Source organism: Cucurbita moschata, unplaced genomic scaffold (assembly GCF_002738365.1).
Source record: "Cucurbita moschata cultivar Rifu unplaced genomic scaffold, Cmos_1.0 Cmo_Scf00010, whole genome shotgun sequence".
Classification (NCBI taxonomy): domain Eukaryota; kingdom Viridiplantae; phylum Streptophyta; class Magnoliopsida; order Cucurbitales; family Cucurbitaceae; genus Cucurbita; species Cucurbita moschata.
In genome coordinates this window covers 960467-973413 of record NW_019268526.1, presented here as the reverse complement: position 1 = coordinate 973413, position 12947 = coordinate 960467, and the positions used below count along the sequence as shown (strand labels likewise).

The following is a 12947-nucleotide window of genomic DNA, read 5'->3' as shown; positions in this document are numbered from 1 at the left end:
TCGTTTCCAGTTGCATGATGAGAGCAACTGGAATCGACAACACATTCTTCATTGTAGTCTATCAAGGCATGAGCATTTGCAGAGACATCATCTTGGTGTACAACTGAAGTCACATTTTGTTGGCTGGTCAAGAACCTCAGTGGTTAAGTAGTGTTCCCCAATTGGATCTGAAGAACTTTTACTTTCATGTACAGCATTTACTTCTGATTCTTGCATTTTAACTCGGCAATTTGGCTTGATATGACCTGGTTTTCCGCAACGATGACACACCACTTTCACCTGACAATCTCGTTTAAAATGACCAGGTTTTCCACACCTGTAACAAGCTTTAAATGACTTCTTTGACAACTCCTCACTTCTAAGTTGATTCTCATTGTTTGATGAAGGTTTTGAATGAAAATTCTGTCTCCTTTGATCTTTGACATACAACGCGTCTTTTAACTTTGGGGAAAACTCGTTGATACTAGTCATTTGCTTAATCAAGACTTTCTCATTGGAAAGAAGATTCTCCAATTCAATAACTGAAGGCTGATTTGCCCACCCTTGTATTGAGGAAATAAAGGGCATAAAATCTTTTCGTAATCCACGAATGAAATAACGTCGTAAACGAGCATCACTCACTGTCTCCTCAGCATCTAATTCTGAAATTTCAGAACACAAATTTTTCACTTCCAAGAAATATTCTTCAAAAGAAAATTATCTTGAGTTATCCCAACTAGTTCATTCTCTAGAAATTGCAATCGAGCAGTATTTTTCTTAGTGAACAACTTTTGAAGTGTTTCCCATACTTGCTTGGGTGACTTTAAATCACGAACATGATCAATATATTCCTTCCTAATCAAAGTTCGCAAGGTAAATAAGGTTTTTCCACATTTGTTCTTCCATTGTGGGCGTAATTCTATATTCTGTGGAGTATCTGCTAGAATTTCTATGTCATCACCCTAATTGAATCCTATAAATCTTGCCAAGATAAGCTTCCATACATAACTTCCATACTTACTATAGTTATTGCTAATAAACTTTTCCATAACTATACCTGTACTTCCACCCCTCATCTCGTTTGAGTAATAATATCAAACTCTTGGTCACCAACTAACACAATATCTACCCCTAAAAAATGTGAATAGATATGAAAATATTATTACTCAACTAAAAGAATACAGATTTAAGAATAAGAAATAAAATTGGGATCGAAGGTTCGATCTTGATATTCACAACCTTTCAATAGGATACAAGATATTAACTAATACCTACGAACAACTAACTAAATCTTGGGAATAAAATAAAATATACTATTAATCAAATTTAACTAAGTACGAATATCTGAAATATATTTTATAACTAAATATATTTTCTAGCAAACATAGTATTCAAATATTAAATGATTATTCAAACTAGAAATAAGTTGCATAAATCGCTTTAATGGACACTAGACATGACCTAAGTTTATTAAATTTCAAAATAAGTAAACTCAAATTATCCTCGGGAATAGATTCTTGCCTTCAGAGGCTTTTTCATGACAACCGTAAGCTCTAACTTCTCCGACAGATCAACTTCGTCTCCCTCCACGGCCTTCCATTCCGACCGCCAAACCAAATTGGCAAGGAAATACTCCAAATGAAGAATCGCCAGACCAAATCCTGGGCATATCCTCCTCCCTGCTCCGAACGGCATCATCTTTATCTCCTTGCTCCCTGTTATATCAAACTCCGCCACTTCTTCTTCTTCTTCTTTCCCTCCTTTCAAGAACCGCTCCGGCATAAACGCCGCCGGATCTTCCCACACTTTTGGATCCCAACCCATCTCCGCCACCATGAAATCTACCGTCCCATACTTTGGTATCACGTAATTTTCCAACTCTGTTTCTTCTTTCACTGCGTGTGGTAACACGAAATGCCCTGGTGGGTGTCTTCTTAATCCTTCCAAAACCACCGCTTTCAGATATGGAACCTTCCGCAAATCCTCTTCCTTCACCTCCTCCCCTGTTCTATCCCCCATTACTCCTTTTATCTCTGCAAAAAGCTTGTGTTGGATTTCTGGGTATTTCACTAAATTCGCCATTATCCATTGCAGGGCCGTCGACGTGGTGTCGGTGCCGGCGTTGAGGAATTCCGAGCATATGGTCACAATCTCCTCATTGGTAAGCTTTCTATTGTCCTCGTCGGGAATCTCCAAATCGAGAAGGGTATCCACATATGACACCACGAATTCTTCTTTTTCTTCTTCAGTGTCGGCTCTGTTTGCTCTGTTTACTCTGTTTTCTCTGTTTCCTCTGTTTCCTCTGTTTTGATTGGCCTTCCGGCGAGCTTCAATCAATGGAATTATGACGTCCTCTTGGTTCTTTCTTAGTTGGAGAAGCGTCTGCCAGCGTTTTCGGAGCAAAATCTTGGTGAATTTAGGCCAGAAATTGAGAACATTGAAACGCTCATAACTCAATACAACCGCTCGCTCCACGTCCATGATTTCCCTAATATGGGGTTCGTCAAGCCTATCCCCAAAGCACATCAACACCAACAAACAAAACATGGCGTAATGAAAATGATCGATGACGGTAACGGGAGTTTCAGATTTCGAATGAGAAACAAGCCGATTAAGAAGATTATCCAAAGCCCACTTGCGAGCTCGATTATAGGACTTAACCCGAGAAGCATGAAGGATTTGGGAAGTGAGATTGCGGCGGAGAAGACGCCAGAGTGGGCCGTAAGAGGCAGAGCTGATGCTGTGTTGGTTACTTGTTAAGAGCTTGCTAACAGGTTGCGCCGGTGGACGGCCGGAAAACAGAGCACCGTTTTGGACGAGGATCTTGTGGGCAATTGAGTGGTCGGCGATGAAGATGGAGAGGCGAGAGCCTCTGCGGAGGGTGACGATGGGGCCATATTTGGCGACGGCGGTGCGAAGGTAAGACTCCAATTGGAGATTGGATGTGCGGAGCCATAGGAAAGTGGAGATGATGGGGATTGAAGGAGGGCCTGGTGGAAGCTTTGTGGAGCTTCGAAAATGGCTTAAAATGGAGCTTAGAACATAGCTGATGCAGAGGGAGATGACAATGATGAACCACATCGCCATTTTCTCTGCTTGTTATTTTTGTTGAATCCAATCAAAAAACTCATACATATATATATATATATATATGACCCTAAACCCTAAGACCGAAGCTCGTTGAAACATACCCCACCTAATTGATCATTTGTCTAAAGAAAAATTTCCATATTGTTTGGTGAGTTCCATAGACAAAGCTTTGAAAAGATGCGGTGTACGAGTTAAGTTTTAATATCATGTATGAGTAAAAATGGATGTAATCTATAAGGTTGGATTTCTGACATTTTTATTTGATTTTGTTGAGGAAAAGCTAAGTGGTGTGTTTTTAGAACACGACCCGATGAGATTAGTAGAAAATAAAGAAAACTCAATGTTTTGGAGAAGAAAACAAAACTTTTAATTCCTCCTATTCAATAAATGAGAGAACATAGCTCTTATCTACAAAGCTAAGTAATTGTAATAATAAGCAACCTTTAATCGATATAATCTAAATAAGCTCAACCGATACTGATAGTTCGATTGAAGAAAAATTACGTTTAGTTCCTTAAGTAGAATCCTTCTCCACCATCAATTTGGAGTTTGAAGTTTGTTCTTAATAGTAATCGTTGTTTGAAGATTGACAACTATCACGCATTTTGTTGTCAATTCAACGTCTGTTTGTCAGCTTCATCGCTCGTATTCTTAAGGGTAGCTTCATTTCATGACTATAGACATAAGGTCAAAATCTTGAAGTATTACTTAATAACATGTTAGTCATATTCAACACTTCCAAAACAAGAGAGTTTCAAAAATCTATATGAGTATCCAAAATTAATAAGTTCTCGAATGGAACACGTAAATTGCTTTTTAACCATCTATGTATACCATTAGCAATAATATTTGTTTTTGTACCTCTTTAATCCGTTCTTCATTTCTTGACGCTATCAATCAGGTACAGGATAGGTAAGAAAATCAAGACCACATTTAAATGAGAGCGATCTTGAAGATAGGATGATTAAGAAATGCTTACAAGAATTGGAAGTCATTACCTATCATACAAAGGTGCATCTTCTTTCTCGATGTTCAATCATAAGAACTTCACAGTTAAGCGTATTTTACTGGAAAAATGCATGTTAGCGAGTATAAAGCATGCTGGAAGGACTTGTGTTGGCTTGCGGAGATAGTCTTCACTAGAAATGAGGAATAATTAATGTAATCTTAGATCATGCTGCAAAGCTGAATCTGTATTTCGAATCCTTATCCAAAATCTCAATGTGACACATTGGCTGGGGAGGAGAACAAAAGACCCTTTATAAGCGTGTGGAAACCTTCCCCTAGCAGACGCGTTTTAAAGTCTTGAGGGGAAGCCCGAAAGGGAAAGCTCAAAGAGGACAATATCTGCTAGCGGTGGATCTAGGTCGTTACACTCAACATGGGTCATGAGTCGTTACAAGGGATCACAAACTAGTTTATACCTTTTAACATTCTCCCTTAAACTAAATGCTAGCGGCATTAGTTTATAGTTTATACTTGACTCTGAACAAACCCTCAACATATCACGCATCTTCAGAAAAATAGGTTTGGCCATGATGTCTGTGATTTCCAAGTATCGTTTCATTCAATGGCTTCTATTTATGCATTCATAGCTTTACTTCATTTAGAGCTTTTGGCGGCTTCTGTGTAATAAATAGGATCACCTCCTGTAAACAAGGCTAGATATGTAATATTTTCGTCCTTAGAAAAACCTTCAACACTCTCATAATCATCCATCCGTCTTGGTGGCCTCCTAATTCTTCTTTCAGCATCAGCAAATGAGTGTTCTTGTGTTGACTCACATGAATCATCATTGTATACTTCATCCTTCGAGCTTTCAACTTCATTGCAGGTATCATTACTCAATTCTAGATCACTATAACTTCTTCTGGATGGATTTTATACCAATCCCAGTAATTTTCTTCCTCAAATTTCACATCACTACTAACAATTAGTTTCTGTGAGACTGGATCATAAAGTCTGTATGTCTTTAACTCCTCGCTAACTCCAAATAATACACACTACAAACTTTTATCCTCAAGCTTTGTTTTATTGTTGTCTCGGACATGAACATGCACAATACATTCAAAAATTCTAAAATGTGAAACGGATGGTTTATGTCCACTCTCAGCTTCTTCTGGAATCATATACTTCACGGCTGTAGTGGGGCTTCTATTGAGAATATGAACCGTCCAGTTTGCTGCTATCGCCCTAAAAGCTTTTAGTACCTTTTTTTTCCGTCAACATGCATCTAACCATATTCATAATTTTCTTATTTTTTCTTTCTGTCACACAGTTTTGTTTCGGAGTATAAGTCGCTACCAGTGAATTCACCACCCCGATTAGTTCTCAAGCCCTTTAAGTATATACCCTTTTCTGTTTCAACCATACTCTTGAATCTTTTAAAACGGAGAATGGTTCTGATTTTTCAGCCAAAAAAAAAATGAAGTTTTTTTACTGAAATCATCTATGAAACTGATAAAATACCTCTTTTTGCTGTTGGAGATGAGTGTGATCGATCAACTTCACCATTTTACTCCAATCTTGAAAATCCAGTTTACTCCAATCTTCTTCATTCCTTTAGGCAAATCTGTCAACTTCCAAGTCTCATTTCGTTTGATGGCTTCTATCAACAAATTCATTGCAACTCTTCATTTTGAACTTTGAAGAGCTTCTTCAAAAATTAGTCGGATCTATCTTCCCATTCGAGGGTATCAAGTCTAGCTTCTTTTTCATCCAATTCCAACACTAATTTTATTCAAAAATCAAATCGTTTCTTACAACTATTTTCTTGGACATTGAATCATAGAGTCTTAGACTCTTCACTCATCCTGCACACACTGAAAGCTTTTATCATCTAACTTCTTTCTATTACCGTCTGATACAGGAAATGGTTAATACATCCAAAAACTAAAAAATAATCAACATTAGGTTTTACGCCACTCCAAACCTCCTCAGGAGTCATATCTTTCACTACCACTGTAGAATTTCTGTTGAACATGTGCATTGTCCAGTTTATTGCTTTTGGCCCCCAAATTCTTTCGAACTTGCTTCTCTAATAATATACATTTAACCATGTTCCTGATTGTTCTGTTCTTATGCTCAGCTCCACCATTTTATTGAGAAATGTAGGTGGTAGTAAGTTGTCTACTGATATCATTAATTTTGTAAAAAATATTGAATCCGTCAGAGGTGAACTCTCCACCCTTATATGTGCGTAGACAATAAATAAAAACTCCTCAACAAAATTTTTGTAATCCTCTACTCAAGCTTAATGATCTCAAGATTTTTTCAATAATCCACACTTGTTTCGTGTTTTTGCCATGAATTTTCATCTTATTTGCAATGGTGAGAGTTCGAGCAAAATATGCATCAACACTGTTGTTCTCTTTCATCCGTAGGACTTCAAACTCTCTCCTAAGAGCTTAGAGTTGTGCTCTCTTGTCTTGACTCTTATAGAACCATGATACTTCTGCTTCATAAAGTCCCAAATTTGTTTGCAGTATCTCTATTGAAAATTATTTCCATAATAGTTCGATCAATGGTCTGGAACAAATAATTCTTGACATTCACGTCTTTCAACTTTTGGTCTGCAATTGTTTTTTGTTGTGCTTCGGTAATCTCCACTCCTTCTATTGCGGCAGGGATTTCGATGCCACAACAACAATGTTCTGATAACAATTGTTGTATTAAAAGCGGAAGCAAGATCAATCGCAACCTGTTGTACCCAAATACTAATTGTTTTACCAAAAGCGAAATGCTCAATAAAGAGAAGGTTGTGGCAAACCGCTTCATAGATGGAGAACACCAAGTGGAGACATAGTGCGAGCAACCACATGACCGAAGATCGAACTATATATGTCCGGGTAAGTAGCATAGAGCCCACGTTTTCATTTATTATTTGAAAATTGTTATTTCATCATAATTGTTTTTCAAAATTGTTTTTTTTTTTTCCAACAAATATTGGTTTACTTGTTGAGAGGGAAAGATTCAAATCTATGGTAGAAGACATGTTTATAGCATCCTTTTGAATCGTTTAGAACAGTTTGGTTCAAAATTCATTAGATACGTATGAAATTAACATGCTTGAAAGCCTTCCTCGTTCCCATCTCTGCCACTTATTTTGTTCCACATTCTCTCGTAATTCTTCACATATTTTCGAAATTGGGATTCCTTGCACAGTATGTACGGGGATCGGTTTCCCGTTCCCATCTCTACCATCTATTTTGTTCTACATTCTCTCGAAATTCTCTACTTATGTTTTTTAAATGGGATTCCACCAGAAAATGTGTCCGGACCGGTCTCCTTGACTAATAATTTTTCTCGGTTTATTATTCTTTAAATAAAATAGTTACTCTAATTTTTTCAACATAACCGGTTAGAACATTTCTCACTATGAACTCACACTAATTCAGCTCACAAATTCAAAACCTGGGACTTATGATGGCTTTCAGAGGGTTTTTCATCACAACGGTGAACTCTACCTTCTCCGACAGATCAACGTCGTCACCATCCACAGCCTTCCATTCAAACCTCCATATCATATTCGCTAAGTAATATTCCAAATGAAGAATCCCCAAACCATATCCCGGACACATCCTCCTCCCTGCTCCGAACGGCATCATCTTTATCTCTCTGCTCCCCGTTACATCAAACGCCGCCGCTCCTCCTCCCATGAACCTCTCCGGCTTAAACGCCATCGGATCTTCCCATACATCTGCACCCCGACCCATCTCCGTCGCCATGAAATTTACAGTCGCGGTCTTGGGTATCAGGTAGTTTTCGAATTCTATATCCTCTTTCACCCCTCGTGCTTCTAGGAAAAGCCCTGGTGGGTGTCTTCTTAATCCTTCTAAAACCACTGCTTTCAGATATGGAAGTTTCCCCAAATCCTCCTCCTTCACCTCCTCTGATGTTCTATCCCCCATTACTCCTTTCATCTCTGCAAAAAGCTTGTGTTGGATTTCTGGGTATTTCACCAAATTCGCCATTATCCACGGCATGGTCGTGGCAGTGGTATCGATGCCGCCGGCGAGGAATTCCGAGCATAGACTGACCATTTCGCCGTCTGTTATCTTCCTATTTTCCTCTTCGGGGTGGCGTAATTCGAGGAGTGTATCCACATACGACAACACGAAATCTTCATCTTCTTCTTCTTCTTCTTTACCTTCTCTGTTTTCTCTGTTTCCTCTGTTTTGGTTGGCCTTCCTTCTTGCTTCGATTAGAGGGATTATGACCCTCTCTTGGTTCTTTCTTAGTTGGAGAAACTCCTCCCAGCGTTTTGGAAGGAAAATCTTTGTCAATTTAGGCGATAAGTTAAGGAGACCAAATCGACTAAGATTTAGCAGCATCGTACGCTGCACATTCTCGACTTCTTTGATTTTGGGTTCGTCGAGTTTATCCCCAAAGCACATTAGCACCAGCAAACAGAACATGGCGTACTGAAAATGATCAGCAACACAGACGGGAGTTCCCGATTCAGAGTGGGAGAGAAGGCGTTTAAGAAGAATATCCAAAACCCACTTGCGAGCAGGAGCGTAGGACCTGACACGGGAAGGATGGAGGATTTGGGAAGTGAGATTGCGGCGGAGGAGGCGCCAGAGTGGACCGTAAGGGGCGGAGTGGATGCTGTGCTGGTTGCTGAAGAGGATTTTGGTCAAAGGAGGAGGTGGTGGGCGGTCGGCGAAGAGAGCGCCATGTTGGAGGAGGGCGTTGTGGGCAATGGTGCGGTCAGCTATGAAGATGGAGATGCGAGAGCCAATGCGGAGGGTGACGATGGGGCCGTATTTGGCGACGGCGGTGCGGAGGTAAGACTCCAATTGGAGAGGCGATGTGCGGAGCCATAGGAAAGTGGAGATGATGGGGATTGAAGGAGGGCCTGGTGGGAGCTTGGTGGAGCTTCGGAAATGGCTTAAAATGGAGCTTAGAACATAGCTGATGCAGAGGGAGACGAGGATGATGAACCAAATCTCCATTTCTTTTTTTTTCTTTTTTTTCTTTTTTTTTTTTGTGAATTTGAGATTGATTGTTGAATCAAACTTATAAAGGCAAATCAGCCTATGAATTTTCAAAAATACCCTTTTAACACTTCTAAAAATATTCTGACTGTTAAAAAAAAAAAAAATTCAATTCATCTTATACTGGTTTTTACTGGTTTGAAGATTGACAACTATCACGTATTTTACGTATTTTATTGTCAATTCAACATATTTTATTGTCAATTCAACATCGTTTGAAGATTAAACTATCACATTCAACGTTCATTTGTCAGCTTCATCGCTCGTGTTCTTAAGGGTAACTTCTTCACTCGGGTTCTTAAGAGTAACTTCATCTCATGGCACCATGGAATATGTGGGAAATTTCTCCTCGTTAATAACAATACTTGATTACTAAACTCTCTGGAATATAGAATTTGATTGAATTCACATTATTTTAATGGAAAATGGGAAAAATAACATATCCAAAATGTGGAATTATTCCTTAATAATAAAGTGTCGGTTACATTCTCAATTAATTTATCCCTTCGACTTAATAAACTTAGGTTATTTTTTCAACCATAACAAGAAAGCACTTCCAAAACAAGAGAGTTTCTAGAATATTAAGTACCCAAAATTAATCACAAGTTCTCAAATGGAACACGTAAATTGCTTCTTTAGCTGGTCTAAACACAAGTAGGGTAAATTCTTTCCTTAACCATCAATGTATACGATTACCAATCAATTGTTAGTAGGTTGACATTGAATGAGACCACATTCAAATAAGAGCGATTTTGAGAATGGGATATCTAAAAAATGCTTAAAAGAACTAAAAGTCACTAACTATAGTCTAAACACTAAATTGTGTGTGTTAAAGCAATCAATTGTTAGTGAATTATGACATCTGAGTCGAGACCACATCCAAACAAGAGCAAGAGCGATCTTAAAGATAGGGTAGCTAAAAAATGCTTAAAAGAACTAAAAGTCACTATCTATAATATCAAGGTGCACTTTCCTTCTTGATAGTCCATACACTTCATAAGAACTTCTTAATTAAACATATTTCGCTGAAAAATACTTATTATTGAAAATAAATGAACAATGGCCATGACCGGGCTACACTAATTTCAACCAAAATCTAAAATCTACCCGTAAACTAAACTACATAAAAATACATTCTTTCTAAGTACCACTTATTAAGTGGTTTCTAATATAGCATCATAACCAATAACCTTTTTCCTCCAAAAGGTTGAAGCCAAACAAGGAGCGCATGAGGCCTTCCACTCTTACACCATGAATGTCATGACCATTACAATTCAGCTTTAGAGGGAAGCAATAGCACTAGGAGAGCCATGGCTAAACACAAGAAGACTTGATTGGCGACAAACCCGAGCGACCGCTACTGGCGATCTGACCCACAATGGGGCAACAATCTGAGAAACTTGCCTCTTGTGCGATCGGTTTTGGCTGCATAACCACGGGTGGCAAAAAATGGTCCTATACTGATTGATCCATCCACAACAACTTCGTAAACCCCGGAACCCACCAACACGCTGCTATTCAAAAACGGCCGCGGGGGATCATATTTGGGCGCAGCATAATCATCAAGCTGTCAAATGAGCAGATGGTGGCCAGTCAAAAAACCATCGATGCACGCGGTGCCAATGTCCACTCTTAATCCAGCACATTTCTTAACAGACTCAAGTTATAATTGAAGTGTTTGTTACTTTCAATTTGGTTATTTTCACCTCTATTTCTCTCTAAATAGCTCCATTTTGTTAGTGTTTATTTCAGCAAGACCTGCACAAAAAGTTGGGAAACTCACAGAGTAATGCATTCAAGTATTCAACTTATGAAAACTGATGATAACGAGTGAAAGTTCAAAAACATAATTTTAAAACATACAGACTTCTATACAATAGAATTCTTTACAACAACCCAAGCACCCAGAAACATAAAACTAGGGGGAAATAAGGAATTCAATTGAAGAAAACGGCCCTTCAATATATACTCCAAACCAAAGAATACCAAAGAATGAAAACAGGGAAAGAGGAAAGAAGCTTAATCAAAAAAGGGCTTCAGACATCCAAGGAAGGAATAAAGCAGCATTAGCTCTCAAGCCTGGCGAAGGCGAAAGCTCTTAGGCGGCCACTGCGAATGTTTTGAGAAACAAGCCTTTGGAGTTGTCATCATTAACATACAAGTTGAACAAGATAAGCAAATGATATCAACAACTAAACAGAATGGGAAATCAAACCCTAAGGAGCTCATGAAAAAAACCCAGTTGTAATTAATCGAAGTGGGAAGCATTTAAAGAGGAGACTCAGACATCCAAGGAAGGATAAAGCAGCACTAGCTCTCAAGCCCGGCGAAGGCGAAAGCTCTTAGGCGGCCACTGCGAATGTTTTGAGAAACAAGCCTTACAGATATCATCATTGTCAACACAATTTCAAATGGTGAATGTCATAAAATTCAGATACAAATCAGCTTCAAGAAAAAAGGAAAAGTAAAATTGGCTTCACTGTGTGTAGCAATCAGAAGATGGGTAGTAAAATCTCATTGAAATCCGCTCAAATTATTTGAAATATCATCGTAAGGACACAAAATCGAACAAGCAATCCAACAAACCATCAAAACAAGTCAAGTAACTGACACCGCAAATCAACAAAATTCAAGAGTGCTCAGACAGCCAAGGGTATATCAATCAGATACCGGGAATTGTACCCAGATCAGAAACTCTAGTCCATAGAATTAGCCTCGTCATAGCATCACATCGAACATCAAAAAGATGAAACAGAAGACAAGAATCGAAGTTGAAACAAGAAAGATGAAGATTTGAAAACTCTACAACACGCCGAAAAGTAAAAGTTACACCAAAATCATAAAAGCTGTGGAGATGAAGACCAAGACGATGTGGGGAAACAAGATCGAAAGGTGAGTTTATAGGGCACGACGGGTGAATTAGGGTTTCTCGTCTTCGACAGTTTTAGGGTTTTTCTTGATTTCATTGGCGCAGCGGCTGGGCTGGGCCTCAACCTAACAAAACGGGGAAGAATTAAGACGACGACCTCTTAAATTTTCTATTTTAAATTGCCTTTTTTAAAATACTAAATTAAAATATATATATATATATATATATATATATTACAATATTTTGTTTTCAAACTTACTAAAAATTTGATGATTGGCTCATATTTTATTATATTATACTTATATCATGATTTTATTTTTATTATATTTATGTCGACAAGACCTTAAAACTATAAAAAAATAAACCCAAGAGAATATAACATCTGAACTAACTAAATATCTCACCAGAAAATCTATTTGTGATTAGAATCACTCCACAAGTAATTGGAGTAAGATTAATTAAGTTAAAGTTTAAATGATTTTAAACATACAACACGAAATATATTGAATTGTACAGAAATTTAGTTATAGGCAAAAATAAAGCACAAATATTATTTTTGCTCCATTTTTCAAATCTGTGGTGCAAAGACACCATGTTTGACTTTATATAGCTTTTCATTGAAACTTTTGTCATATTTAATATACTTTTTTGCTTTATAGGTTGATTCAAACATTTAATCTAACGATCGAAGATACAAATAAATTATCATAGCAAGGGATAGTGGTGGTGTTGGCTAGTGCGTAGGTTTCATGACTTTAAGGAGTCAACCTCTCTCACCCCTATTTTAAATTTTTTTAAAAAAATCTTTTTTGTCATTTTTAATATACTTTTCCGATTCACACTTGATCTGAATATTTCATCTTGATGGATGATACATACAAATTATCACAGTAAGGGGTGGTGGTGCGGATCTCATAAGTCATCCTAAGGTTGGGAGTTTGAGCCTGTCTCACCCCATTCGAATATTTAATCTCTTGATTGATGATACATAATAATTATCATAGTAAGGT

General features: G+C 37.9%; 1 protein-coding gene and 2 non-coding genes across 5 annotated transcripts; all 3 read right to left on the bottom strand.

The window, feature by feature from the left end:
- Positions 1-1450: 1450 nt before the first annotated feature.
- Positions 1451-9074, bottom strand: LOC111448400 (cytochrome P450 89A2-like). Of its 3 annotated transcripts, XM_023087976.1 has the most exons (3): positions 8387-9069; positions 7914-7915; positions 1451-2424 (listed from the first exon to the last, which is right to left on the bottom strand). In XM_023087976.1, the coding sequence occupies exons 1-3, from the start codon at positions 9024-9026 to the stop codon at positions 1477-1479; spliced, it is 1590 nt and encodes a 529-aa protein (XP_022943744.1). In that variant the 5' UTR covers positions 9027-9069; the 3' UTR covers positions 1451-1476. The 3 variants fall into 3 exon arrangements, with proteins under 3 accessions (XP_022943744.1, XP_022943743.1, XP_022943742.1); XM_023087975.1 differs by lacking the exon at positions 7914-7915 and having other exon boundaries at positions 1451-2279; positions 8231-9074; XM_023087974.1 differs by lacking the exon at positions 7914-7915 and having other exon boundaries at positions 1451-2287; positions 8239-9070.
- Positions 9075-11100: 2026 nt separating this feature from the next.
- On the bottom strand, positions 11101-11224 carry LOC111449133. The gene has a single exon (XR_002711530.1). It is a non-coding gene; the product is annotated as a small nucleolar RNA SNORD14 (small nucleolar RNA).
- Positions 11225-11345: 121 nt separating this feature from the next.
- On the bottom strand, positions 11346-11467 carry LOC111449130. Its single transcript, XR_002711527.1, has one exon. It is a non-coding gene; the product is annotated as a small nucleolar RNA SNORD14 (small nucleolar RNA).
- Positions 11468-12947: the final 1480 nt, after the last annotated feature.